Source organism: Lasiosphaeria miniovina (genome assembly GCF_030549165.1).
Source record: "Lasiosphaeria miniovina strain SMH2392-1A chromosome Unknown B0T26scaffold_6, whole genome shotgun sequence".
NCBI classification, from domain to species: Eukaryota; Fungi; Ascomycota; class Sordariomycetes; order Sordariales; family Lasiosphaeriaceae; genus Lasiosphaeria; species Lasiosphaeria miniovina.
The window spans coordinates 777,264-803,222 of record NW_026848225.1 but is presented as its reverse complement, the minus strand read 5'-3'; the positions used below and the strand labels follow the sequence as shown (position 1 = coordinate 803,222).

General features: G+C 52.8%; 9 protein-coding genes across 9 annotated transcripts; 6 read left to right on the top strand and 3 right to left on the bottom strand.

Moving 5' to 3' along the window:
- Positions 1-306: 306 nt before the first annotated feature.
- On the top strand, positions 307-1,947 carry B0T26DRAFT_607173 (uncharacterized protein; the record flags this gene model as incomplete). Its single annotated transcript, XM_060435834.1, has 1 exon — positions 307-1,947. A coding segment is annotated over one exon (1,641 nt), but the record flags the coding sequence as incomplete, so codon positions are not given.
- Positions 1,948-2,167: 220 nt separating this feature from the next.
- On the bottom strand, positions 2,168-5,021 carry B0T26DRAFT_397897 (uncharacterized protein). Its single transcript, XM_060434793.1, has 3 exons — positions 4,460-5,021; positions 4,127-4,386; positions 2,168-4,039 (listed from the first exon to the last, which is right to left on the bottom strand). Exons 1-3 carry the CDS (start codon positions 4,645-4,647, stop codon positions 2,388-2,390), a joined length of 2,100 nt encoding a protein of 699 aa, XP_060292497.1. The 5' UTR covers positions 4,648-5,021; the 3' UTR covers positions 2,168-2,387.
- Positions 5,022-7,353: 2,332 nt separating this feature from the next.
- B0T26DRAFT_653070 (laccase) lies at positions 7,354-9,737 on the top strand (the record flags this gene model as incomplete). Its single annotated transcript, XM_060438421.1, has 7 exons — positions 7,354-7,554; positions 7,614-7,696; positions 7,904-7,987; positions 8,069-9,074; positions 9,157-9,213; positions 9,290-9,508; positions 9,576-9,737. The coding sequence occupies 7 exons, from the start codon at positions 7,354-7,356 to the stop codon at positions 9,735-9,737; spliced, it is 1,812 nt and encodes a 603-aa protein (XP_060292496.1).
- A 133-nt stretch (positions 9,738-9,870) lies between these two features.
- B0T26DRAFT_754438 (uncharacterized protein) lies at positions 9,871-11,046 on the bottom strand (the record flags this gene model as incomplete). Its single annotated transcript, XM_060445823.1, has 1 exon — positions 9,871-11,046. One exon carries the CDS (start codon positions 11,044-11,046, stop codon positions 9,871-9,873), a length of 1,176 nt encoding a protein of 391 aa, XP_060292495.1.
- A 315-nt stretch (positions 11,047-11,361) lies between these two features.
- Positions 11,362-13,602, top strand: B0T26DRAFT_720768 (glucosidase II beta subunit-like protein-domain-containing protein). The gene is made up of 3 exons (XM_060442505.1): positions 11,362-11,664; positions 11,772-12,716; positions 12,787-13,602. Exons 1-3 carry the CDS (start codon positions 11,571-11,573, stop codon positions 13,431-13,433), a joined length of 1,686 nt encoding a protein of 561 aa, XP_060292494.1. The 5' UTR covers positions 11,362-11,570; the 3' UTR covers positions 13,434-13,602.
- On the bottom strand, positions 13,575-14,731 carry B0T26DRAFT_720766 (Rtf2 RING-finger-domain-containing protein). Its single transcript, XM_060442504.1, has one exon. The coding sequence runs from the start codon at positions 14,578-14,580 to the stop codon at positions 13,720-13,722; it is 861 nt and encodes a 286-aa protein (XP_060292493.1). The 5' UTR covers positions 14,581-14,731; the 3' UTR covers positions 13,575-13,719.
- Positions 14,732-15,463: 732 nt separating this feature from the next.
- Positions 15,464-23,368, top strand: B0T26DRAFT_651981 (armadillo-type protein; the record flags this gene model as incomplete). The annotated part of the gene is made up of 7 exons (XM_060438324.1): positions 15,464-15,528; positions 15,675-15,745; positions 15,805-17,136; positions 17,266-18,155; positions 18,293-19,531; positions 19,592-22,834; positions 22,898-23,368. The coding sequence occupies 7 exons, from the start codon at positions 15,464-15,466 to the stop codon at positions 23,366-23,368; spliced, it is 7,311 nt and encodes a 2,436-aa protein (XP_060292492.1).
- An 845-nt stretch (positions 23,369-24,213) lies between these two features.
- Positions 24,214-25,231, top strand: B0T26DRAFT_678645 (uncharacterized protein; the record flags this gene model as incomplete). The annotated part of the gene is made up of 3 exons (XM_060440254.1): positions 24,214-24,746; positions 24,861-25,086; positions 25,208-25,231. 3 exons carry the CDS (start codon positions 24,214-24,216, stop codon positions 25,229-25,231), a joined length of 783 nt encoding a protein of 260 aa, XP_060292491.1.
- A 405-nt stretch (positions 25,232-25,636) lies between these two features.
- Positions 25,637-25,959, top strand: B0T26DRAFT_720759 (uncharacterized protein). The gene has a single exon (XM_060442503.1). The coding sequence runs from the start codon at positions 25,665-25,667 to the stop codon at positions 25,848-25,850; it is 186 nt and encodes a 61-aa protein (XP_060292490.1). The 5' UTR covers positions 25,637-25,664; the 3' UTR covers positions 25,851-25,959.

Genomic DNA, 25,959 nt, shown 5'->3' with positions numbered 1-25,959 from the left:
AAGTCTTTTCTAAGTTATCCGTATCCGTATTACGTACTCAGGTAAGGTGCTTGCTCAAACAACTTGAAATTACGAGGAGCTTTCTGGCATATCCGAGACAGCTGTCAGGATGGTCTGCCAGGTGGCAAGCAGTTGCAACGGTAACAGAGGTTCCTTGCAACCCCACCTCGCCAAACGAAGAGCTTGCTTAACAGCAGAACATTTCCAAACAGCGAACAATTTCAGAGCACCGCAGGGGATGCAAAGACTCTGTCAACCATGAGCGATATGCTTAGAGAATCAAAGGTCTCAATCTCGCAGACCTCCGACAGTTCTTCATACACCCGACTGCACATTACGCCTCTAGAAGCCGATCTACTCGAGGTATTGCTATCCTCAGCCCTCCTCCCAAAAGCTCGCAACATTTCATACCACTCGATCGATACCTTCCCCGACAGGCGCTACGGCTTCTTGGACCTACCAGGCGAGGACGCAGAGAAGCTAAGGAAGAAGCTCAACGGCGCCGTTGTTAAAGGGGTCAAGATCCGCATTGAACGCGCAAGGCCATCCCGCATCCTGGTACCCCTCGGTAACGAAGCGATGGCGGACGAAAAGGCTGCTAACAGGGCAAAGGACAAGGGGACCGCAGACAAGCTCAAACCAAAGAAACGGAAGCGCGGCGCTGACGAGATAACCGGCGTTGTTCTGGAAGAGGGGAGACAAGTCAAACGAGGATGGACCACTCCGGACCAGCCAAAGGATAAGAAAGACAAGCGAGACAAGCGCGACAAGAAGAAGGAGAAGAAGGAGAAGAAGCGGGTCAAATCCAAGCATACCGATCATGCCGAATGTTTAGTGAAGACCATTTTGCCCGCGAACGCTTCTGCATCCCCCGACTTCAACGATGCTGTCCCCAGGAAGAAGGGCAAATCTCGAGAGGTTGTGGTACACGAATTCGAGAAGACTGCCAAATTCCCATCTTTTCTCAAAGCTGCAGTATCTTCTAGCCCGTCAGGGCCTCCTCTTGAGTTTGTCGACAGAAAAGGCTGGGTCGACGAGGACGGCAATGTCGTTGAGACCGTCAAGACCCGATCAGCGGTGGCTGCTGGTTTGCGAGCTCAAGAGCAAGCAAGAAACACACCCCCTCGAGCTGGATCGGCGGATGATGAAGAAGCAAACAGCAGTGCCGAAAAAGCAGCCGAGGGGAGCCAGTCTGGGAGCCCTGTGCGTTCTAGCCGAGATACGTCGCCATCCCGGGAAAGCCCAGAACAAGACGTTCCCGTAACCAGCGGCGAAACAAGTTCTCAGCCCGCTCAAGGAGACTCGAAGCCGGTGTTATCCTCTTTGTTGGCCAATTCTGATCCGTCGCGGCCCAAATCGTCTAGCTCCGCTAAGAGTTTAAGCATCAAAATTCCGCCAGCAACACCCAAGGAGCCCCATGTACATCCATTAGAGGCCCTGTACAAACGGCCGAAAGAAGCCGACGCGGATACTACTGCCAATCAAGGACCATCAAACCCGAAACCCTTTAGCTTTTTCGACGCCTCCAATGACGACCAACCTAGAGAGGATGTAGATATGGCTCCTAACAGCCAAGTTCCAATGACGCCCTACTCCCGCCTCGAGTTTGAGTCACGTGGGGTTAGGAGTGCTGCGCCTACCCCAGACACAGCACACCCGAACCAAAGATTCAAGCCATGGGCAACCGAGGACGACGATATTGAGGATGACGAGGACGAGGGCGAGGACGAGATGGATGAAGATCTGGAAGACAGTAGTGTGGACATGCTCGGGAAAGCCCCTAGCCAGGCTCCAAAGCCGAAAGATAATGGGTCTGCAAGTGATTTCCAGAAGTGGTTCTGGGAAAACCGAGGTGATCTCAATCGGTCCTGGAAGAAGAGGAGGAAGCTGGTGGGCAAGGAGAAGCGTTACAGGGAGAACAAGGCTCGTATGGCCCGAGCAATCTAGGCGACTAGACTTGATTTGCTGCAGCAGAGCTAGGTAACAGGTATTTAGGGTGATGTTTCCGATTGCCTCGTATCTTAGTTAAGAGAGACAGGCATCCGAGCATTGATGGCTGATTAAACCATCTACGCCCAACCCCTTGGGTTCCCTGGGTTCCAGTGATTTTCATATATATCTACATTACAGAATCCGACAAGAAATGTACCAATCATGGCCGTTATGCGAGTGTATGTAACCCATTGGCGAGGCAGTAGGCGAAGAGTGCTAATATGGTCTTACATGGCACCCTCATCTCGCAACCGTGGGCTTGTTTCTTAGGATTTAACCCAAGAACCCCCTAGACAAGAACAATTCCGCAGTTCGTTTGGGACCTGACATTCACTATCCGGTCTCTCTCGCTCGTGAAGGCGGCCAGATTATGCACCCATCTCGTGTCATTCCCATCAGGAATCCTTGATTCCCCCGTTGAATATCTCAATAGACGGGACCCCACGCCGGTGGGTTTTGCACTTGCTAGGCACCGCAGGCCCAGACAGACTGTCATTCTCCGGCTTGACGTTTCTCGTTCCTGAGATGGCCGCACCACTGGGGACGCGACCGGTTTCCGAGTTGCAGCCGTTGGATAAGGGGCTGTACGGCTCCACGACAGCGTCACACAGCTCGGTCAGGATGCTCGTTTTAGTGTTTGACAGAGGCACAGCAAGCTTGCTTCCGAGAGTTTGCCAGGAATCGGACGTGGCAAGCGTCTCCTCCCCGTACAGCAGGTGGCGTTGAGACATTGAGACGCCCTTTTTCGCACCCTTGGTCTGGCTACAGGTAATGTCAGTCATCATACCGCCCCCCTGGGCAACGGCAGTTATGTCGTCGGTAGCGGTGCCCTTCCTGCGTCGCTGGCCGACGTCGGCAACGAGAGCAGAGTCGATGGCGTGGTTCGGTTGGCGGCTAGAAGACTCGTGATGTTCCTTGAGAGTGCCAATGACGTTCTCGAGACCCTCGACATAGTTGCGAAGTAACGCATGGTTGTCGGTAAACTTCTTCCATGCGGCTGTGGCGGCATTCTCCTGCTCTGGTTCGCTGTTGTCTGCCGATGGTCGCGGCGGGAGCTTTCTGGCCCGGTGCTGCATTTCGATCCAGGCGCCCCCGACGCTTGACCTCTTGCCCAGCTTGCGAAACCGAGTGACGCCAACGACAAATCCGGCGACAAATATAACAATCAGGACGATACTCAAGGCGGTGCCCACGAGGGCCCCTTGGCCAACTGGCTTGTTCATGCTCCTATCCATGGCGCAGACGGTGACGCTCGCGACAAGGGCCACGATGGCCAACTGCAGCAAGACAGCCGATGTAAGCGTCAAGATGAGTGCAATGTTCGCGGGCCTCCCCGTTCCCTTGTTGCTTCCTGTCATTGGGTAGGCGTCGTCCGTGGTCATGCATCGGGTTGCTATGGGCGTCATACGGTTGTGGCGAATTGTGGGGCCGCGTCGAATAGATCCGATGTCAGGTAGCGGTGTGCCTGGGCATATTGTTGGTCTCCAAGACCTAGAGCTGTTGCGAGTTAATGCTCTGCTATCACCCAACATCTCCATCGACGTTGCTGCCGGGCCCAGGAGAATGATGCCTTGAGTTTCCTGGGCGGCAGCCTCGGCGGCCAACCCTCGCTCCCCGCTGGGCATGTGCTCAGTCAACTCCGACGCTAGGCGGTTAACTATAATGTATTCTTCGTCGTTGTTACCCTTGTCGTCTCCGGTCATGTAGTCAGACGTGGTCTCAAAGCTGGTATTGTGCAGATGAGAATCTAAGTAGGCGGAGGTGGAGTGGTCAACTCTTCCGGGCACGTCCATGTCGCATGTCGAATAGACGCGGACTCCTTTCTGGTTTGCAATAGCAGTCTTGATGCGCATGTCACTCCGTGCCGGGTGCAGTTTGGGCATCTGGTCCGCATCCTTCTCTGATCCTCGACGAGGGTCTCCCGGGGACGGTTCGTCTGCTGAAGAGTAAGGAGTTGGAGACTCGGGCCTCTCGGGGACATTCGCTACTGGCGCCAGCAAGCTATTTTTAGCTGTGGAATTGAGGCTGGTTGCCTCGGGATTCTCGTCTGAGAAATTATTTATCGTCAGTCCTCTTTTTGTACTCTCACTTTCATGAAGGGTGCGGTCGGGCCTGCTGGCATTTACCAACTTACCTTTGATGAGATTTTCCTCGGCACCAGCGGCCACTGTATTGGAAACGAAAGGGTCAGAAAGTACTCCGGCGACCGAGCTCTCGAATATGTAGGACTGCATGATCGAACCGTGAATGTCGGGAAGTGACCTGGCACCTGTGGTTGGATACCAAGCTTTCTGGCTAGGTCGAATACTCATGGCACCGTTCTTGTCCATCGGATCATCGCTGCAGATTTCTCTCTGTCGCACGGTTGCCACAGCTTCTTCCTCGGTTAGGTACCTAGATAAGTATACTTAGCAAAAGCACTGGTGTAAGATTGGAAGGAGAAGGTAGGCAGGATAACTTTACTTACCGTGACGAAGATAGCTGTTGCTTGGGAAACGGCCAGCTTGACGGCGAGTACTCTCCTGTAGTCATGGCCCTGGGAACTCGCTGGATCGGTGTAGCGTAGGGCGGCGAGGTCAGCGGCGACGGCGAGGGTGACGAAATTGATCGGCTGCCCTGCTCCTCTGACTCTCGGTGCGAATTTTGAGACTGCATCCCGGGGTCGGTTACGTTTTGTTCGTCTGCGACTTGCAAATTGCAAATTTCGAATTACGACCCGGCTGTGTAGGAATGGAAAATCTGGGCGGGCACCTAGAATTCCATGCTTGGGGGGAGAAGTCGACGGTGAGGAAGTGCGCGTAAGAACGTGAAAGGCAGATGATGTAGGTGGTTGGCGCGCAGGCAGGCAGACAGGTAAAGAACTTGACCACGGTCGATTGAAAAAGAAGCTAAGGTACTTCAGGTGAAGAAGAACAACGGACGGTGTGGTGGGCTGCTGAGTGGTGCAAAATCCAGAGAGTTTGGCCTCCGGACCAAAAGCTCACCTTTTCTTCAAGACCTGGTTTTGAGCCCATGTTCAGATGTAAACAACCCACCCCTCCCTCCCCTTATAGGTACCCATCCAACCTCTTTCATCATCCACAGCCAACAAAGCATCGTGCCAGTCCTCGACTAGTTAGGCTTTTAACCCAGTACCAGCGGAATGATCATGCTATAAAATAAATACTACCGCCAACGCATATGACTAGACGTATAGTTAGTCTCATGTGCTACATATGGGATCAAGCTCTGTATATCTTACAAGCACATATCTGCGTATCCTACAAAAGGGCCGCTCCTTCCAAACCCATTAAACCAACACGCCAGTACTCTATCGCCAAGTCGCATGCGTTTAGGGGCCCAACTGAACCGTGTATGGGTCAACAATTGACGTCAGGTAAAATAGTAGGTGGTAGGTATGGATAGCACGTACCTACGTGAAGCGGCTAATCGGTTAATTCGATTCTTGAAATTCCCCGGACCGTCTCAGCCCTTGGATTGTTTTCCGAATACCGGGTCCTACACTCGTGTTGTTACTATTGCTTTTCGCTGGCCCTACATCGAACTAGGTTAAGACCCTTTAAACAAACAGAGGTCTGCGTCGACGGTAGGCGATCTCCCTTTTATCCTGAAGCAAACCCGCAGTACCTAGATAGATAATCGGAGTGCCAAACAAGTCCCACGTTACTCGATCCCGGTATCCTAGCATATGGGACGAAGCGGAACAGTGGATTAAATATGTGTCCAGAAGCCAGGCAGCGGTTCATTCTCGGTTTTGTCCTGGACCGCTCTTGACTTTAGACAGAGAAAGTCAAGGCTGGGCCGTCGGACACGAGGCGACCTGCAGTATGCCTCAAAGCCATATCCTTCCTCGGGTAGAGAGAGAGTGTGTGTTAAAGGGAGAGAGAAAGAAAGAGAGAGGCAGCCTCGAGTCGACGGTCCTGAGATTCCCATCTGGTCCCCCTTCTGCTTCTCTGCCTGCCTTCTCTCTGCGTCAGTTGCTCTCGCCTCAGAAGCTGCCGAGCTGCATAACATTCTTTTCCATGATCGGCAGTGGTAGTGTTTTCAGGGGGGGGACCTTGGGCCTTGGGAGGGAGGGACTCAGCTGCGGGAAAGCTTGGACCCCCGCCTGTTTCAGTGCCAAGACCTGACATCCCATCTCTTCCGAGGGAAGTCCAAGCCCCCTGCGCTTGTCCAGGTCCTGGCTTGCCTGTCGATATGCCGTCCTGTTCAAGCAGCTGCAGAACCGAATGAGAGTTCGTCCGGGCTGGTCCATCCCGGGGCAACCTACTCACACGTCGTCCCCATCCACGGGACAGATCGCGGGGAACCCCGCAACGAATGCAACGACGATCAAGGGGGCGCGAGAACGAGCGAGTACGGCCCATGGTAGCCGCCCGGCCAGGCCTGTGCGCAAACTACGCAAACTCCGTATCCACCTTACACTCCATTACTCACCAACGTCGACAGACAACCGGTGCTTAACTGCGGCTACCCACCACGGCAATCGCGCCGAACTCTCCTTTGGCGCGCACCAACCCATCTCGTGGAAGGATGAGGGTGAAAAGAGGTGCGCGCCAGAAAGTCCCAAGCGTCCTTTCCAGTTATTGTTAGACCTAGGTAGGTATTCATCCGCAAGGGAAACCCACTCACTGGTGGTTTATTTACTTGGAGGCATTGGCAGCCTGTGACCACCCACACCTTTAGATAAAATAAATACACGTGTAATTACGCACAAAGTCTGGAACTGGCAGTGCCATCAATCATGCGCTGACGTTCGATACAGCCAGTGTGGCTGCAGCTCGAACCCCCCAAATGGAGGTCGGCTTACCACCGAGGAGTTCTTGTTACCGGCTGCGTCAATCCGGGCGCACGCAACGCTTTTTTCGTGGCCGCTTCGGTGGGCTAAAAGGTAGGCATGGGCTTGTTTCCATGTGCCATGGGTGCCGGGTTTAATCCCCTGGGCACTCCACGGTGCTCAGCCCACGAGAGCCAGCCTCGATCTTGACCGGGCAAGGGGCCATTGGAGGCGATCACTTTGGTCGATCCGGGGCTCGCCACGGCCTTGGAGAGCTCAGACCCCTCGAATCGTATCGTGATGGCCGCGTGTGCCAAGCATTGCTGGCAGCATGCAGAGTTCTTCTACGAAGTCTTCATGGTTCCTGCATCATCCTGGAACAGCGGAAGATAAGACGGCTTCTTTGGCCCGGCCAATATAAGAGTGCCAGCATCACCGCTCTTACACTTGCCAGACCAGACTGCTCCCCTGCCAGGGCCCTTGCTCTTCGCATTTCTACACTCAACGGCAGTTTCCCATTGTCCATTCTTTTCTTTCTTCCCAGTTCTTATTGTATACCCACCTCTCCTATGGCCCCGTTCGCCATGCGAGTTCAGATATTCGCCGCCCTCGTTGCCCAGGCTGCGTTATCGCCGTGCTTGGCTCTCATAGCCCCATCGAAGAGCGAGGTATCAACACCGGCAGCGCTATGTAACACCCCAAGTAACCGAGCATGCTGGATTTCCGGCTTCGACATCAATACCGACTGGGAAACCAGCGTGCCCAATACGGGTGTCACGAGGACTGTGAGGACCCTGGAAATATTTTGTTAATACCTCATGTTCTTGGACGCTGACAGATGCAGTATACCTTCACATTATCCGAGGTTGACAAGTACGTTGGGCCTGATGGCCAGGTCAAAGAGAAGGCAATGTTGATAAATAGTCAGTCCAGTTCAACCGCGGCATCATCTCTCAAACTAGCATCCTAGGAACTTCCCCCTGACCAGGTTTCAGATCAATTTCCTGGTAAGTTACGAAGGCACTTGGGCCCACGAAATGGCAAAGACTTGATTCTTAACGTACCACCTGGATAGGCCCAGTGATCACCGCAGGTAAGGTTTGATAGCACTGTCTTCTTTCGCAAATACACTAGAACACAGGTCCTAACAGGCTGGATTGTCTTAGACTGGGGTGATCGGATTAACATCACCGTCGTCAACGACCTGCGAGCGAATGGGTAAGTCCCAAGTACTCCATACCATGTTCGCTACCTATCGATGATCTTGCATCACGCCCTAACCATCGTCCCGAACACCAGCACCTCCTTTCACTGGCACGGGATTCGTCAACTGAACAATAACATCAACGACGGCGTCAACGGCGTGACTGAGTGTCCAATCCCGCCCAACGGTGGCACCAAGATTTACTCGTTTCTCGCTACCCAGTATGGGTCGAGCTGGTACCATTCCCACTATGCGCTTCAGATTGCCAACGGGCTTACGGGCTCGATCCTGATCAACGGGCCCGCGTCTCTGCCCTACGACATTGATCTCGGCGTTCTCCCAATTTCGGATTGGTACTACGGTTCAGCCGACAACATATTCGCCCGCGTGAACGACCCGGCAAAGCCCTTTATCCCCGGCGTCCCCGGATCTCCACCGCCGAGCGATAACATCCTATTCAACGGAACAAACATCAACCCAACCGGGCCCGGCGGGTCCTACGCCCGGATACTTTTGACGCCTGGGAAGCGGCACCGCCTGCGTCTCATTAACCCGAGTGTAGACAATACCTTCACAGTGTCCATAGTTGGACACTCCATGACGGTCATCGCGAATGACTTTGTCCCGGTTGATGCCTTCACCACATCCCATCTATACTTGAGCGTCGGCCAGCGATATGACGTGACCATCGATGCCAGCCAACCGGTCGACAACTATTGGATCAACGTGACCTTCTCTGGGACCGGGGCGTGCGGGTCCTCTAAGAACCCGCACCCAGCAGCGATTCTATCATATGCTGGGGCTGGCAGCACCAATCCCACAAACACGGGACGCCCCCCTCCCGAATCACTATGTGCTGATCAGACCGACTTCGTGCCTATCGTGACGCGGGCAGTACCAAAGGAGCTTTTCACGGCTGCCCCATCAGATTCCCTTGCCGTCACATTGGACGTAGACTCGAAGAGTAGCAACGTGTTCTGGAAGGTCAACGGTAGTTCCATGGAAGTCATCTGGGAGAAACCTACGTTGGAGTTCATAGCGCAGAACAACAATTCCTACCCGGCGAACGAAAACACCATAACCATCCCTGACAACAGCAATGTACGTCACGCCCGCGGTCTGAACTTGGAGTATCACTATACGGGACCTAGCTATGGATAACAAGCTAATCGAGAGCGCGCAGTATAGTATCTGGTTGGTCGAAAACGGGTCTCCTATTCCACACCCTATGCATCTCCATGTAAGTTCCGTCATCCAGATTCAAGACCTCGCCTCCAGGTCCTTGTGAATGAAGAGCTCATTCCTTCTTGCACAAGGGCCATGACTTCATGATCCTAGGACGCTCGGTAGCGCCAACAAACCCCCTGTCCCCATCGGCGACGCCTGTAGTATTCGAAATAGCAACAGACGCTAGTTCGCTGGAATTCGACAACCCGCCGAGGCGTGACGCGACAGTATTGCCCTCTTTCGGCTGGCTGGTAATAGCATTCCAGAACGACAACCCTGGAGCATGGCTATTTCATTGTCATATCGCGGTATGAGAAGCTCGATCCCAGACAGTAGTTGAATACCTCGACCGGAGGTGCTAACCCAACACCACAGTGGCACCTTAGCCAGGGCCTCAGTGTGCAATTTCTTGAGCAAGTCAACAAGGTCCCACAAGTTATGGACCTAAACGAAATAGAGCCTAATTGCGATGCGTGGAGATCGTACGCGCCGGCGAATCCGTTTGGGGGCTTGGACTCCGGCCTGAGGAGGATATAGGGTAGTCATTGGAAGCGAATTCCTGGTGGTATATTTTAGGTCGCCACCGACTGGCCCTCTTCGGGCTTTGGGGTTATTTCAAGCTGTACTTAAAACACAAAGTAAAACCATGAGCATCACCAAGCCCTAAACTCTAACTCTTCTTGATTTCGACCTGGAACTTGAGGGCCCAATCGGTGAACTCGTCCTTCTGGCCATTCCATGACTTGACGAGCAGCTCGGACACAGCAAATGCGTCGAAGAAACACTGGTCCATCAGGCGATCGATTTCCAGAGGTTCCAGGTCATAGAATGCCATAGCCAGGTTCTCGCACCTCTCGGGTATCCTTTTAAGCAAAGGAAAGATCTCGTCAAGGCGGGCAGCGATGGGCGAGGCGGGACTTGGCGGTTGTTGTGGGAGAGACTTAAGTCTACGCTTCACAGTGGCCTGGTAAAGTAGAGCCGTAAGACGGAGCCTCCTGAGGCAAGACTCGAGACGCTCGCGGATCTTGTCTGGATCGTCGCGGGGGATGTATTGATGCGAATTCATGAGCTCATCCAGCATATCCTGAGTAGTCTGAGTTGTCGATATCCCTGCGGATTCCATGCTTTGGGTAATTTCGTCAACCTCCCCATCTTCGTCATTGCTATCCCCATTCTCGGATTCATCACCACCGGTCTCCTCCCCCCACTCCTTCAGCTCCTCGATAACATCTTTGAGCGTGTCTTTCAACTGCTCAACCTTGTGCACAAGATTGCCAGCGAACCCGCGCGAGGCAACAGTGATAAGGTCATCGCAAGCGGCCCAGAGAACGCCGGTAGTTGCTATACTTCCTCTACCCGCTGCTGCACCAGCGGAGGCGTTTTTCTTGTCGTTGGAGAGAACCTTGCCGTCCTTTGGGACCCTGGAGAGAAGTTTTTTTAGCTCGCGAAGCACACGCCCACTCTGCCAGGCCAAATCCTGCTGAATTTCCCGGGTATATCTCTCCGCCGTACAAAGCTGGACTGAGGAGGCCAAGCCGGCCACAGGCCCTGCTGTAAGCTCTCGGAGAACCTTAACGATGGCTGTCGGGGTAAAAGGCTCGTTGATAATGAACAGGGAAATTTTGGTGGCATGCGCCTTGATCAAGGCTGCTGAGTCGTGCGCAAGGGATAGCGCGTCAAGGGAGGCATTGGATAAGCCCTGTTGGCTCTCAGTTGGTAGGGAGGCGTCAACCCTTGAAGGGCCTTGGGCGATGTTGGCTACGACAGCTTCAACCTGGTCGATGAGGGAAAGCGCATTGGAAACCACGCCGTTTAATGTCGCGAGCGTATCAGCCAAAGAGGACATGACAGCAATGGGAGGGATGAAAACGCAAAACAACACAGAAGTCTTCAAAGCTCAAGATGTCGGGCGTTGGGCTTGTTGGCTGGCTGTTGTATTTTCCTTATGAAAAAAAAAACCGCTAAAAGGTTTGGTTATAGTAACTTTACCACGGAGATACCCCTAGTAGGTACCTTCCAGTGGTGCTGATTGCGTACCTGAGCAATGCGGGCCAGTATGCGGGGCAGTTTTGGTGGCGGGGTTACCAAATTTCTCTCGGCAGGTAATCGACATTTTGACACTTTGCCGCCAAGGCCAAGGTCTGCGTAGTCTGCTGGCTGTCTCAGCAATAAAGCCACGTGACAGCGCACTACGGATTACGACAGCTGTCAAAACGCCCCATATTGCCTTCAGGGATGCAAGCTGTCCGTTCAGGATCGACGTAGGAAACGTGTCCAGCAGTGCATCTAAGGAAGGGACTTACACAGCTAGGGGGAGCAAACATACACTTTCGTCCCCAGCCACATTGAGTGGAATACAAAACAGGAACCATGCGACGAGCAGGTGTCTTTGTGCTTCTGGGCACACTCGCTCACGGAAGCCTGGCTGCATCTAAGAGTCTGCCCCGAGGTGTTGGACCCGAGTGTAAGTCGTCGCCTCAATTGGCCCCGTTCGCATTCTAATGATATGGAATTGGCCAGCCAAACGAGACACTTGCCATGATACAGGTGCAGCTTACTGACGCGCTGCAGTTTCCGCGTTTTACGAGAGCAAAGCTACTTTCAAATGCATTGGCAATCCCTCAATCGCCCTCAAGTCCTCCCAAATCAACGACAACTCGTGCGACTGCCCTGATGGTTCTGACGAACCCGGCACCGCAGCTTGCGCCCACCTCGATCCCCTTTCTCCCGAGCAACCCCTCCTAGGCTCGCCTACCGGCACTACCAATACCACCCGCGCTCTGCCTGGATTCTGGTGCGCCAACGACGGCCACATTGGAAGTTACATTCCCTTCATGTACGTCGATGACGGCGTGTGTGACTACGAGCTGTGCTGTGACGGCAGCGACGAGTCTGCACACGCCGGCGGGGTCGTATGCGAGAATCGCTGCGGTTCCATTGGCAAGGAGTGGCGCCGTCTTGAGGAGGAGCGCAGGCAAAGCGTGGAGCGCTCTGTTAAGCGGAGACAGACACTAGTTAAAGAGGCCCGTGAATTACGTCGCAAGGTGGAGGTAAAGATTACCAGCCTAAAGGGAGAGCTCGAGAGCCTCGAAGCCAAGAAAGAGGAGCTTGAAAAGAAATTCGAGGAGGTTCAGCGATCTGAGAGGGGAAAGGTCGTCAAGGGAGAGGGCCGGGGTGGCAAGCTTGGAGTGTTGGCTGGACTGGCGAAAACCCGCGTGTCCGAGCTTAGAGACACACTGGACAAGGTTCTAGACCAGCGCGACGATCTGCAGGACAGAGTTGAGCAGCTGGAAGGAATACTCACCAAATTCAGGGAGGATTATAACCCCAATTTCAACGACGAAGGCGTCAAGGCCGCTGTCAAGAGCTGGGAGGATTATGCAGCCTCTGCAACCGGCGACAAGAAGTCCGAACTGGCTGATGCCGATATCATGGAGGTCCTCAAAGAGGATGGCGAGAGTTCTGGGATCAACTGGGCCGAGTTTGAGGAAGAAGGTGCCAGTGACGCAGCCGTTGGTAAGTGGCTCCATCACAGAATCCCCGGCTGAATGAGACAGCGTTCTACTAGCACAGCTGACAACAACAGTCTACCATCTAGAAGCTTATCTCCCGGGCTTCGTCCGTGACTATATACACACCAAGATTAATGTTTTGCGTGTGTGGCTAATTGAGAACGGCGTTTTGGCCGACAACCCGGACAGTGACGGCGAGTCCCGGTTGGTCATCGCCGCCAGGGAGGCCCTGGAGACTGCCAAGAATGATATTTCGTCAAAAACCACAGCATTAGAGGAACAAAAGGGTGATCTCCAAAAGGACTACGGACCAGACGACATCTTCCGTGCCTTCAAGGGGAAATGCGTCAGCACCGACGTCGGCGAATATGAATATGAGCTCTGCTGGGTCGATAAGACGACCCAGAAGAGTAAAAAGGGGCACGGCAACACCAATATGGGCAACTTCGTGAGAATAGACAGGGAACTCGCTGACGAAGAGGAGCGGGCCGATGGAAAGGGGCTTGGTAAAGGCCAAAGAATCGTGCTGCGGTATGACAACGGCCAGGGATGCTGGAATGGACCGAGCAGACGAACCCATGTCTGGCTAGCATGCGCCGAGACTGACGAGGTCTGGCGCGTCAGCGAGTCCGAAAAGTGTGTCTATAAGATGGAAGTCGGCACGCCAGCGGCCTGCGAGGCCGTGCAAGAACCGGGCGTGAGGGCCAAGGACGAGCTATGATACGACTGGGGCTCGTGTGTACAGGGTATGTGTTGTAAACAAGTATATGCGACCCAAAGCTAGAACTGAGCGGACCGAACTGGCCGTGGTTGGGCAGGATTTTGTATATAAAAAGAACCAAGAACTTTCAATAGTTCATTACGCAATTGAGTTTTGATTCCAGTTTCGATCAATCGTCACGGGCTCCCAACCCGAGCAGGTGGAATTGAGAAAGCATGCACGCAAATGTCAACAGTATCAAGCATTCACAAACGGCCATGAAGTCTTGAGTATCTAGGTTTATGCATCATTTCGCTGCAGCCAACTTTCGCCGTTTATTTCGTTCATCCTGTTCCGCCAATACCTTGGCAGTGAGTGATGCAGTCAAAGCGTTGTTGATTCCGCTCAGGCGGCTGGACTTGTTGGTCCTCGGCGGCGCCTCCGGACCTTCTTCGTTTTCTGGTTTCACACAATTTCCCTTGTCAGCCTCACCAGCCGGTTCCCGATCCGCCTCCTCGGCCTTGCGCTTCTTTTTCCCCATGCCCTTGTCTTTCTTCAGACTATGTGTCAGTCCTACGGCCTTCAGGCCATTCAGCCTAGTCGTCAATCTTTCTACGTCGGACTTTTCGGTCGGGAGAATTGGAATGATATCCCGTGACTTGAACGGCTCGCTGCATTCCGGGCAAGCTTCCTCTTGGATCTGCTTCATGGCGACGTCTGCAAAGACATGGCCACAAGGCACGAGGTACACGGCTTTTGTTGAAGGACCCAGCTCCCTCAGCGATACTGGGCATGCCCATATCTCCTTTTCTCTTGTTCCGGGAGGAATATAGCGCTTGAATTTGAGCTTCACAACGTCGCGAAGTGATTTAATGCCGGCCGATGCAATGCTTAAGTTTGTGAATTCGTCATTGGTGGGTACTGGAGATGTTGTACTGTTGTCGGATGGCATTAAAGCCTTGAGAATCGACTCGTAATTGTAAAGTCGGCCACGCCAGTCAGAAACCGCGCTCTCCAGATCAAGAGACTCAGAAGTGAGGGGATCATGGCCCCAAGCATGGCTGAGCGATTCAAGTGCGGTCGCTTTTAGTTCGCTCACAGTAGGGTTCCGAGCCGCAGACTTGACGAGCTCGCGTCGTGTCGGGATCGATCCGCCATCGTTGCCCATGGCTGGTGGGACTTGGGTTTTTTAGGGTCTGCAATATAGAATTGTGCTGAGACTAGAGCGTGGTTGAAGGTAAATCTCAGACCGTCAGTTGTTTTAAAAGACGGTGGACAAGGGCAGAGGCCGATGATAATGCTATGTCATCGGCGACAGGTATGTGGCCGTATCTAAATACCTTACCTCAGGTACCTATCTCAACCTGCAAGTTTACCTTACGTAGTGTGCTCCCATGGACCATACACAAATACATACTGTACATGTAATTATGATACATACACACATACTCAGCAAGGTACGTAGCAAAAAGTAAGTACCCACACACAGTGCCAACAATACCTGTATACGAATATCCGTACACAGTTACAGGCTCGAGACCCCTGCGCTGCGCAGGCCAATTCCACCAGTAGGCTGCGAGGCTACGGGTAGCGAAGTTAACAAGGTTCAAAGGAGCTTCACCTTCCACGCAGTCAAGAGTGATTCAGTCTAGCAGTACCGAGCTCTGGTGCGCTTCATTTCGGAAAGAGTTATACACGTTTACACTGTTGCTAATATCCAAATCCGGTTCTTTCCTTTCGCATACTTACACCACTGCGGCACCCGACCCAACCTACCTACCTTGTTCGGCCGCGCGAGCATTACCTCGAGAAATCGCGCCGCCAATCTACCTCACAAGCGCGGCTTCTCTGCGGAAAACGGAATACCTTTTGCATACAACAACGCCTCCCCCTAAGGACTACCAACCTATATCCTCCCGCATCGCCGTCAGTAGCAAGCCTAACTTGCGATATACCTCGCCACTCAACTATGGGTCATCGACACTGACGGAGTACTAACGAGGCTGCCCGCTGCTTCTCTGGGAGTCGAGAAACCATAGCGACCTGTGAAGATGTCGATAACAAAAGAGCAAGCGGCCCCTGCGCTCGAGCAGTACATCAAGGATGTTAGAAACAGGTGCGTCGTCGTCTGCTGTTTAGTCTGCGCCAAGTTCACGAGGGCATCTGGGATACGGTCCCCTTGATGCGCAGGCTTGAAACTCTCGCGCCAATCCATATAATCAACCTAAGGCAGGCTCCCACTCATCTGCTTCGTGTTCATAGGGCCTTCCCGGAGGACCAGCGGAAGCGCGCTGCGAGACAGATACGGGATCTAGTCAACGTTGCCAAACAAGGTAACTAAATAAATCTACATGTACCTTCATCCCCTCCATGGCCATTGACACCACTACAGAGATGGGTGCCGAGCAGTTCCAGCTCTTCTTCAACTCAGTCAACCAGCGAACCATGGCTCTGATCCAAGGCACCGACCCATATGATCGGATGGGCGGGGTCTATATCCTCGACGCCCTAGTTGACTTCGATGGCATCGACCTTGCCTTGAAGTACAGCCGCTTCCAACAGTACATCGGCACCATCCTGCGCGGAAAAGATCCCAACCCAATGCAGCCCGCCGCCGTGGTCCTCGGAAAGCTCTGCAAGCCAGGCGGCTCTCTGATTTCTGAGCTTGTCGATGCTGAGGTCCAAACAGCTCTCGAGTGGCTTCAGTCCGATCGCATAGAGGAGAGGCGGTATGCCGCCGTTCTAGTTCTACGCGAGTTGGCGAGAAATGCTCCCACCCTCATGTACTCGTACGTGGGCTTCGTCTTTGATCAAATCTGGATTGGCCTACGCGATCAGCGACACTTAATCCGAGCAACCTCGAGCGAGACCGTCAGCGCCTGCTTCAAGATCATACGAGAGCGTGACCAGGGCATGAAACAAGAGTGGATGGACAAGATGTTCGCCGAAGCTATCAAGGGCTTCAAGACCAACCCGGCTCCCGAGTCTATTCATGCCTCGCTACTTGTGCTCAAGGAGCTTCTGGAGCAAGGTGGCATGTACATGCAAGGCCACTATCAAGATGCTTGCGAGATCATCTTCCGCCACAAGGATTCGCGTGACCCTGCTATCCGCAAGACGGTGGTTCTGCTCGTTCCGGATCTGGCCAACTACGCTCCAACCGAATTTACCGTGACCTATCTCCACAAGTTTATGATTTACCTCTCAGGGATGTTGAAGAAGGAAAAGGAGCGGAACGATGCGTTTCTTGCCATTGGAAATGTTGCGAATTCAGTCAAGAGCTCTATCTCGCCGTACCTCGATGGCGTACTCATCCATGTCCGAGAGGGCCTCAGTTTACAGTCCCGGAAGCGGGGCTCTGTCGATCCTGTGTTCGACTGCATTAGCCGGCTTGCTGTGGCTGTTGGCCAGACGCTCAGCAAGTATATGGAGGCACTGCTCGATCCCATTTTTGCCTGCGAGCTCACGCCCAAACTGACGCAGGCTTTGGTCGACATGGCTTTCTACATTCCGCCTGTCAAGGCGACCATTCAAGAGCGTCTACTCGACATGCTGAGCAAAGTGCTGTGCGGTGAGCCGTTCAGGCCTTTGGGGGCACCTCACCCCAACTCCCTCTCTACAATCCCAGTCATCGTCAGGGATCCCAAAGACCCCTTGGCCCATGAACGTGGGAAGGCCGAGATAAAACTGGCGTTGAATACGCTCGGCAGCTTTGACTTTTCAGGTATTTGGTTCTTAGAATATTCTCTTGTTCCTTTAGCAACGCCTGGTTGCGGTATCACCAAGTGGGCGAAGATACTGTCAATACTGGAGACGTTGGCGCCTTAAAAGCATGTGCTGACAGAGTCTGGAGGCCATGTTTTAAACGAATTCGTTCGCGATGTTGCCATCAAATACGTTGAAGACGATGATCCCGAAATCCGCGAGGCTGCCGCCCTTACCTGTTGTCAGCTCTATGTACGTGATCCGATCGTCAATCAGACGAGCTACCACGCCCTTCAAGTTGTTGCCGACGTCATTGAGAAACTCTTGACTGTGGGCGTCTCGGATCCGGAGCCAAAAATTCGACGAACTGTCTTGGCAGCTCTTGACGAACGATTCGATCAACATCTCGCCAAAGCTGAGAATATCCGTACTCTCTTCTTTGCCCTACACGACGAGAAATTCTCGATTAGAGAAGTGGCCGTATCAATTATTGGTCGATTGGCCCGGTATAACCCTGCTTATGTTGTCCCACAGCTGCGAAAGACCATCATACAGTTGTTGACAGAACTGGAGTACACAGATGTGGCGAGAAGTAAAGAGGAGAGCTCAAAGTTGCTCAGCCTCCTTATACAGCATGCCCAGGAACTAGTCAAGCCCTACGTAAACTCCATCACCGAGGTGCTTTTACCGAAGTCTCGTGACTCGACCCCTTCTGTCGCTGCGACTGTCCTCCAGGCAATTGGCGAGTTGTGCACAGTTGGGGGGGAGGCGATGCTGGCTTACAAGGACACCCTCATGCCAATCATAATCGACGCTTTGCAGGACCAAGGAGCACCAATGAAGCGGGAAGCCGCTCTCCACACGTTGGGCCAGCTAGCCAGTAACGCCGGTTATGTCATCACTCCATACCTCGAATACCCCGAACTGCTGGAGATATTGCAGTCTATCATAAGGGGCGAACCACAGCATGGTCCGTTGCGCCAGGAGACGATCAAGCTCATGGGCATACTAGGTGCATTGGATCCCTACAAATATCAGGTACGAGGCCTGCCTCTTCTACGCCCCTTCACCGTTCCCATCTCTTGCAAGATACATTGTGTCATCGAGCAAGTTTGTGAGCCTTACAACTTAGCCTCGACGAGCAACGTAAGCTAAAGACTAACCAATTTCAACAGCAAGTAGAAGAGCGAGCGCCACAGACCCAGCGCCGGCCTGAAGCCGCCCAGTTGACCGACGTGTCTTTAATGATGGGTGGCCTTACTCCATCACAGGACGATTACTATCCCACGATCGTCATCAATGCTCTACTTCATATTCTTAAGGACCAGTCCCTGCTGCAGTGGCACGGGAACGTGGTGGATGCCATTATGAGCATTTTCATCACTCTAGGTCTGAAGTGTGTCCAGTTTCTTGATCGGGTGGTCCCTGCCTTCATTTCTGTCATTCGGGCCTCGAGCATAGCGCGACTTGACTTCTACTTCAACCATTTGAGCCGACTGGTTAGCATCGTTCGACAGCACATTCGTGTCTATCTGCCCGACATTATCGATGTCCTGCAGGAGTACTGGGCCACAACCTCATTGCAGACTACCATCATCGCTCTGATTGAGTCGATTGCTCGCTCTCTCGAAGGAGAGTTTAAGATCTACCTGGCTGGCCTACTCCCACTGATGCTTGGGGTGCTGGAAAAAGACACGAGCACGAAGCGACAGCCGAGCGAGAAAATATTCCATGCCTTTCTGGTCTTTGGGCCAAGTGGAGAGGAGTATATGCACCTCATCATCCCTGTTCTTGTGCGTCTATTCGACAATAGTGGTCAGCCCATTTTCCTACGGAAATCTGCCATCGAGACCATCGGGAAACTCTCAAGCATGGTCAACCTCAATGATTACGCGGCTAAGATCATTCACCCTCTGACTCGGGTCCTCGCCAGTGGCGAACCCAGTCTACGAGTAGCTGCGTTAGATACCCTTTGCGCACTTATGCTACAGCTAGGGCGGGACTATCTGCACTTCGAGCATACGGTCAACAAGGCAATGGCCTTGTACGCAATTCCGCACTCCAACTATGATAAGGCAGTTGAGAAGCTGAAGAAGGGTGAGGTCCTGCCGCAGAACCTTGCCCCACGGTTTGAAGACACTCTAGTTGAGCCTCACCCGACCGAGAACAATCCCCCAAAGAAACTGGATTTGAATCCCATGCATCTCAAGCAGGCCTGGGAGACAAAGGGCAAGTCTACCAAGGACGATTGGCATGAGTGGTTCCGCAAGTTCAGTACCACGCTGCTTACGGAATCCCCCAACCACTCTCTGCGAGCTTGTGCAAGCTTGGCGAGTAACTATCAACCGCTAGCACGGGAGCTCTTTAATTCGGCTTTCGTTTCATGTTGGAGCGAGCTTTATGAGCAATTTCAGGTTTGTGGAATATTGCAAGCCGAATATCGTTGAGTCAATGCCTAACTAGTCCGCGTACAGGAAGAGCTTATCACAAACATCGAAAATACTATCAAGTCCGAAAACATACCGCCTGATCTTCTGGGTCAACTTCTCAACCTTGCAGAATTCATGGAGCATGATGACAAGGCGCTCCCTATCGACATTCGCACCCTGGGACGTGAGGCTGGCCGCTGCCATGCGCATGCCAAAGCACTTCATTACAAGGAACTCGAGTTCCTGCAAGACCACAACAGCCAAGCTGTCGAGGCTCTGATTGTTCTCAATAATCAGTTGCAGCAGTCTGACGCTGCCCTTGGAATTCTTCGCAAAGTCAAGGCCTACAAAGATGGCATTCAGCTCCGGGAGAGTTGGTTTGAGAAGTTGGAGCGTTGGGACGAGGCTCTAAACTTCTATTACCAACGAGAACGCGAAATTCCCGAAGATCAACCTGTGCCGGTCGATATTGTCATGGGTAAAATGCGCTGCTACCATGCCCTTGGCGAATGGGATTCGCTTGCAGCTCTAGCTGGCAAGACGTGGGCCAACTCCGGGCCAGAAATCCAACGGAGAATTGCCCCCTTGGCGACAACGGCCGCTTGGGGCCTGGGCAAGTGGGACTCGATGGACATTTATCTTCAATCAATGAAGCGATACTCGCCTGATCGTGCATTCTTCGGCGCAATACTTGCACTTCACCGGAATCAATTCCGCGAGGCTTTAATTTGTATCGACCAAGCCCGCGAGGGTCTGGACACTGAGCTCAGCGCCCTTGTCAGTGAATCATACAATAGGGCATACGAAGTTGTTGTGCGGGTCCAAATGCTCGCCGAACTAGAAGAGATTATCGTCTACAAGCAAAGCGATGCCGAGAAGCAGGCCACCTTGCGAAGGACTTGGGAGACTCGACTGAAAGGCTGCCAGCGCAATGTCGAAGTATGGCAGCGAATGCTTCGGCTGAGATCGATTATCATGTCCCCAGCTGAGAATATGCACATGTGGACAAAATTCGCCAACCTTTGTCGCAAATCAGGACGGATGGGCCTTGCCGAGAAGTCATTGAAGCATCTCATCGAGATCGAGGAACCACTTGAGACTGTCATACCTTATTGGCACGATCGGCAGGCCAGTCCCAGCCCGAACCGAATCGCGTCCCCTATTCTGTATGCGGTCCTCAAATTCCAGTGGGAAGTCGGCCAGCAGCCTGCCATTCGAAACTCCGAGCGGCGCATAGCAGAGAAAACCCTGTACTGCCTACGAAAGTTCACCAACGAGACAGCCCATCGTGTGGAGAGCTCCAGGATGCACATGAATGCGCAGGCTCCAAACGGAATAGAGGGACCTGGCCCAGCGGTATTCCCTGACTTTGACGAAAGCGCCGTGCTAAACCCGCACGCACAAAAACACTGGGTCGAGCAGACAGTGCTGCTTGCCAAGTGTTATCTTCGTCAGGGGGAGTGGATGGTAACATTGAATAAGGATGACTGGCAGTACACGCAACGCCAGGACATTCTTAATTGCTACTCCAAGGCCACACAGTACCACCCCAAGTGGTACAAGGCCTGGCATGCCTGGGCTCTCGCGAACTTTGAGGTTGTTCAGGCTCTTGCTTCGAGGGGAGATCAAGAAAGCCGAGGTGAACAAGCAATTATCGTCCAGCACGTCGTTCCCGCCATCCGAGGCTTCTTCGAATCTATCGCCCTCTCGTTTGGCAGTTCGTTGCAGGATACACTTCGCCTCCTAACCCTGTGGCTGACCTACGGAGGCCATGCCGAGGTCAGCAATGCTGTTATAGAGGGCTTTGCCCACGTCAGCGTTGACACATGGCTTGAGGTCATACCCCAGCTCATTGCTCGGATCAACCAGCCCAACAGGAGGGTTCAGCAGTCGATCCACAGCCTCTTAGCCGATGTCGGCCGTGCACATCCGCAGGCATTGGTATATCCATTGACTGTTGCAATGAAGTCGCGGCACAACATGAGACGATCACGCTCCGCCACCCAGATCATGGATAGTATGCGACAGCACAGCTCTCGGCTTGTCGAGCAAGCCGAGATAGTGAGTCACGAACTCATTCGGGTAGCTGTGTTGTGGCACGAGCTCTGGCACGAAGGCCTGGAGGAAGCCTCGCGCCTTTACTTCGGCGATCATAATATCGAGGGCATGTTTGCCGCTTTGGAGCCTCTACACAATCAACTCGAAAACGGACCTGAGACACTTCGGGAGATCTCTTTCGCACAGACTTTCGGTCGAGACCTGAGCGAGGCTCGTGAGTGGTGTCGTCAATACCAGGAGACCCAAGATGTGAACGATCTTAATCAAGCTTGGGATCTCTACTACCAAGTGTTCCGCCGCATCAGTCGCCAATTACCCCAAATGACCTCGTTGGAGTTGACCTACTGTTCGCCCAAGCTCTTAAAGGCTAAGGACCTTGATCTCGCGGTGCCTGGAACATATCGCAGCGGGCAGGAAATTGTGCGGATAATGTCTTTCGACGGCACTTTTAGCGTTATTAGCTCCAAGCAACGCCCTCGAAAGCTTGATATTGTCGGGAGCGATGGCAAAACTTACACTTTTCTACTCAAGGGCCATGAGGACATTCGTCAAGACGAACGTGTCATGCAACTCTTTGGCTTGTGCAACACGCTGCTAGCGAACGACTCAGAGTGCTATAAGCGACATCTCAATATTCAAAGCTATCCGGCGATTCCATTGTCCCAAAATTCAGGTCTTCTCGGTTGGGTGCCTAACAGCGACACGGTCCATCAACTTATCCGGGAATACAGGGAGTCTAGAAAGATCCTTCTCAATATTGAACACCGGATCATGCTCCAGATGGCGCCTGACTACGACAACCTTACTCTCATGCAAAAAGTTGAAGTCTTTGGTTATGCACTGGATAATACAACAGGCCAGGACTTGTACCGCGTCCTGTGGCTGAAGAGCAAGAGTTCTGAGGCCTGGCTAGATCGGAGAACAAACTATACCCGGTCTCTCGGTGTCATGTCGATGGTGGGGTACATTCTCGGCCTAGGCGATCGCCATCCCAGCAACTTGATGCTCGACCGTATTACTGGAAAGATTATACACATCGACTTTGGCGACTGCTTCGAGGTGGCGATGAAGCGGGAGAAGTATCCCGAACGGGTCCCTTTCAGACTCACTCGGATGCTCACTTATGCAATGGAGGTCAGCAATATTGAGGGCAGCTTCCGAACAACATGCGAGCATGTAATGAGAGTGTTACGGGACAACAAGGAGAGCGTAATGGCTGTTCTTGAAGCGGTAAGTCTACCATACCACCTCCACTGACAAGAAATTCCCTCTGACTGGCTGACTGCTTTCCAGTTCATCCATGACCCGCTGCTCACTTGGCGCCTTACAAATCCAGCTAGCCCTCCGGGGCCCAACTTCAACTCAGAGCGGGAACAGGCGCTTGTGGGGCCGCAAGCTGTACGGGCTCGCCGGACGTCCATACTCGATGCACCCGTGGCCCCAACCGAATTCCTCGCCGCCCAGGCGACTGGCATAGATGCTCTGCCCGGGGCTCCGCCGGGGACCCGTTACCGAGCTCGCACCAATTCATCGGCCCCGCAGCCAGGCAGCATGCCTAACGGCAATGGGCCGCAGGACTTGGCCGAGGTTCAGAACGCACGAGCAGTCGAAGTCCTTGACCGGGTTGCGCAGAAGCTTACAGGCCGCGACTTCAAGCCGGATGATGAGCTGAATGTCACAGACCAGGTCAACAAGCTAATCATTGAAGCCACGAAGCTCGAAAATCTGTGCCAGCATTACATCGGATGGTGTAGTTTCTGGTGAGCCTGGTGCCTGGCTCCGCGTAGGCTAGTGATTAGCTCAGACGAGCAGCCTTGTTTGCTCCGCGAGAGAGCGCATAGGCTGTCAATGCTGTGTATTTACTTGTTTTCTTCCTTCTAGTAGTAGTTAGTGTAGATTTCCCTATGGGTTTGTTTGGGAGGCTGTATCATATTGGCGTTGCATCGCGTTCTGGGGATGGAGGAGGGCTTGGTCTTTTTCCTCTCGACTTTGGGATCCAATTTCGGTATCTGGAACGTATCTCAACCATCCTGGGTCCCTGGTCTTCTAATGGATATCGGTGGAATAAGATGAGTTCAAGGATCTCGATGGGTTGGTATTGAGAGCAGATAGGTGTGGTCAGCTTCCGTGTTAAGGCAGATAGATCTCTGGAGCCATCAACGGGCTATAGCAATAGCGAAAAAGTTGGCCATGTTCGTTTATTAGTAGATGTATGCACGAGATAGGTAACCGAGGCGCTAGATAGAATATTATTAGTCTTACTCTAGGTACCTACATATGTATGTACCACTGAGTTAGGGATTCTGTAGCCAAGCCAGCGGATATGGGCGGGGTCCATCTCGAGCCGCCGTTGATATTTTATTCAACGACTTCCGGCTCAAATGGGTATGGGACAATATCCTTCTCCGCAACGGCACTTGGTAGGCACGGATGTTCGTTGCAATTACCATCTTGTCGTGCTCTGCGGCTTGTCATTCATATGTGAATGGTGTCCGCCTTAAGTGAGAGCTGTTGGATGTCTCTAAAGGGATTGCCCATCTCGCCTTGCTTCCTTCCCTATACCTAAGGCAACTTCGACAGCGACGAAGGTCTTTGTAATTAATTGCATAATGGCTGTGCTCAACATTCCGGCAGCCCTGGCAGCCCTGGCAGCACTTGCCGCCGCGGTCGTTGGATCGCCCTTGGGGGCAGATTGCAGCCGCAGTGTGTTGCTCCAAGCTGCCGATGCCTATGTTGCAGCCCAGACGGCAGGCCGACTTGATCCGCTTCGAGACATTCTTGACGCGAATTGGGTCTACCAGGAGAACAACGCAAAGGCAAATGCCACAAAGGGTGTGCTGAGCAAGGCGCTCAAGATCGACCACCGTCGGACCAACGTCGATATGACGGCTTGTGCGACCTACACAGAGCTCATCAGCACTGACGCCGCCAGCCCCTATGTCATCGGCACCCAGATACATCACAGCGCAGATAACAAAGTTACCCTGATCGACTCGGTCGCGTCCACGACAAACTCTTGGATCTTTGATGCCAAAAAGACGCTCCAGTACGTCCTACAGGAGACATGGGATCCCATCCCAGTCGGCAAACAAGACAAGAGAGAGGTGATCCAGGCGGCCGGAGACGCTTATCTTGATATGTGGTATGTCCCTTGCTCGAAAAGCATTCCGCCGCGTCATCCAACAAGTCTAACACATCTAATCAGGAGCAACGCTACCGCTGCAAATGCCGTTCCCTGGGGAACACCTTGCACCAGGCTTGAAGGCTCTGCCTACACGGGTAAAGGAAAGCCCGACGACTCTTGCAAGCCCGGAATCCCTTCGAATAGTCACCAGGCGCCTAACACGCACCGTCGCTACGTTATTGACGAGTCCATGGGGTCGGTTAATATCTTGTGTGTCTGGGAGCATATGATGATGGCAGCCGATAGCCATGAGTTCCGGCTCGAGGGTGGCAAGCTTCGTTATGTTCATACTTTGACGGTTTGTGGTGGTCAACCGTGTAAACTCTAAGTAATTATACGAAGTCTTTAACCACTTTAAGCGTGGAAAAAGGAAACGCCTTTTTTTTCTTTTTTTTTTCTTCTTCATTACACGCATGCAGCCTCTAGGGCTGTGGCGTGGCTAGTCAAAGACTGGCAGTCTATCTACCTAGTATACTAGTAGGAAATACAGAAAGCAAGAGCTAAGTACATCGTTAGGCGCGTGGCCTTATTAGCGTGATAGTTTCATAGTAATGGGGTTCCTTTGGCCAGCCTTATACTGTACCACCCTCGGGCCTGGATAATAAGGAAAGTATAGTGTTATCTATTACAAACCACTCGACTGTTAGGGTCGTCTGTCTGTAAGGGAGCACGGGCTCCACAGGATGCTGGGGTTGGTAATTATGAAGATAGAACAAAGGGCAAGCTCCTATCGCACGGGTAATACAGTCAAATTGGAATGCCACTCAAAGTGTATGAGTGCAGTGAATGTGTATTGCTTACTTGAAGAACCAAGCAAGAACTATCTAAGACCGTGGTTACGGTCATCGTATATATCTAACTATAAGACCAATAACAATGGTCCCACTGTCCCGTGGTCCCGTATCCGGGACACCGCCTGCCCGGGACTGTCCCGCGTCCCCGAGCCCCGACCCACGGGACTCTGGGACCCTCCTGATTGGTCCACCCAAAACAGAGTATGCCCCACTATTGTGTATTTCCACAGGGATTCGTAACATTATCCCAATAGGACCAACCGACTGAGTAAGGAAAAATATAGATAAGAATAAAGAATAAAGGAAATAGATCAATCTTTGCTGACTTCTTCTGGCCATTTTATTGTACAAATCATCGTACTACTAAGGAAGTCCCC

Excerpts from the sequence above, each read along its gene's own strand:
- B0T26DRAFT_397897 (XM_060434793.1), bottom strand. The coding sequence starts at position 4,647 with ATGCAGTCTCAAAATTCGCACCGAGAGTCAGAGGAGCAGGGCAGCCGA. Across the intron at positions 4,387-4,459 it reads CAACAGCTATCTTCGTCACG|GTACCTAACCGAGGAAGAAG; the intron begins GTAAGTAAAGTT and ends ATACTTATCTAG. Across the intron at positions 4,040-4,126 it reads CGAGGAAAATCTCATCAAAG|ACGAGAATCCCGAGGCAACC; the intron begins GTAAGTTGGTAA and ends ATAATTTCTCAG.
- B0T26DRAFT_720759 (XM_060442503.1), top strand. The coding sequence starts at position 25,665 with ATGGTCCCACTGTCCCGTGGTCCCGTATCCGGGACACCGCCTGCCCGG.
- B0T26DRAFT_720766 (XM_060442504.1), bottom strand. The coding sequence starts at position 14,580 with ATGGGCAACGATGGCGGATCGATCCCGACACGACGCGAGCTCGTCAAG.
- B0T26DRAFT_720768 (XM_060442505.1), top strand. The coding sequence starts at position 11,571 with ATGCGACGAGCAGGTGTCTTTGTGCTTCTGGGCACACTCGCTCACGGA. Across the intron at positions 11,665-11,771 it reads CCGAGGTGTTGGACCCGAGT|TTTCCGCGTTTTACGAGAGC; the intron begins GTAAGTCGTCGC and ends GACGCGCTGCAG. Across the intron at positions 12,717-12,786 it reads TGCCAGTGACGCAGCCGTTG|TCTACCATCTAGAAGCTTAT; the intron begins GTAAGTGGCTCC and ends TGACAACAACAG.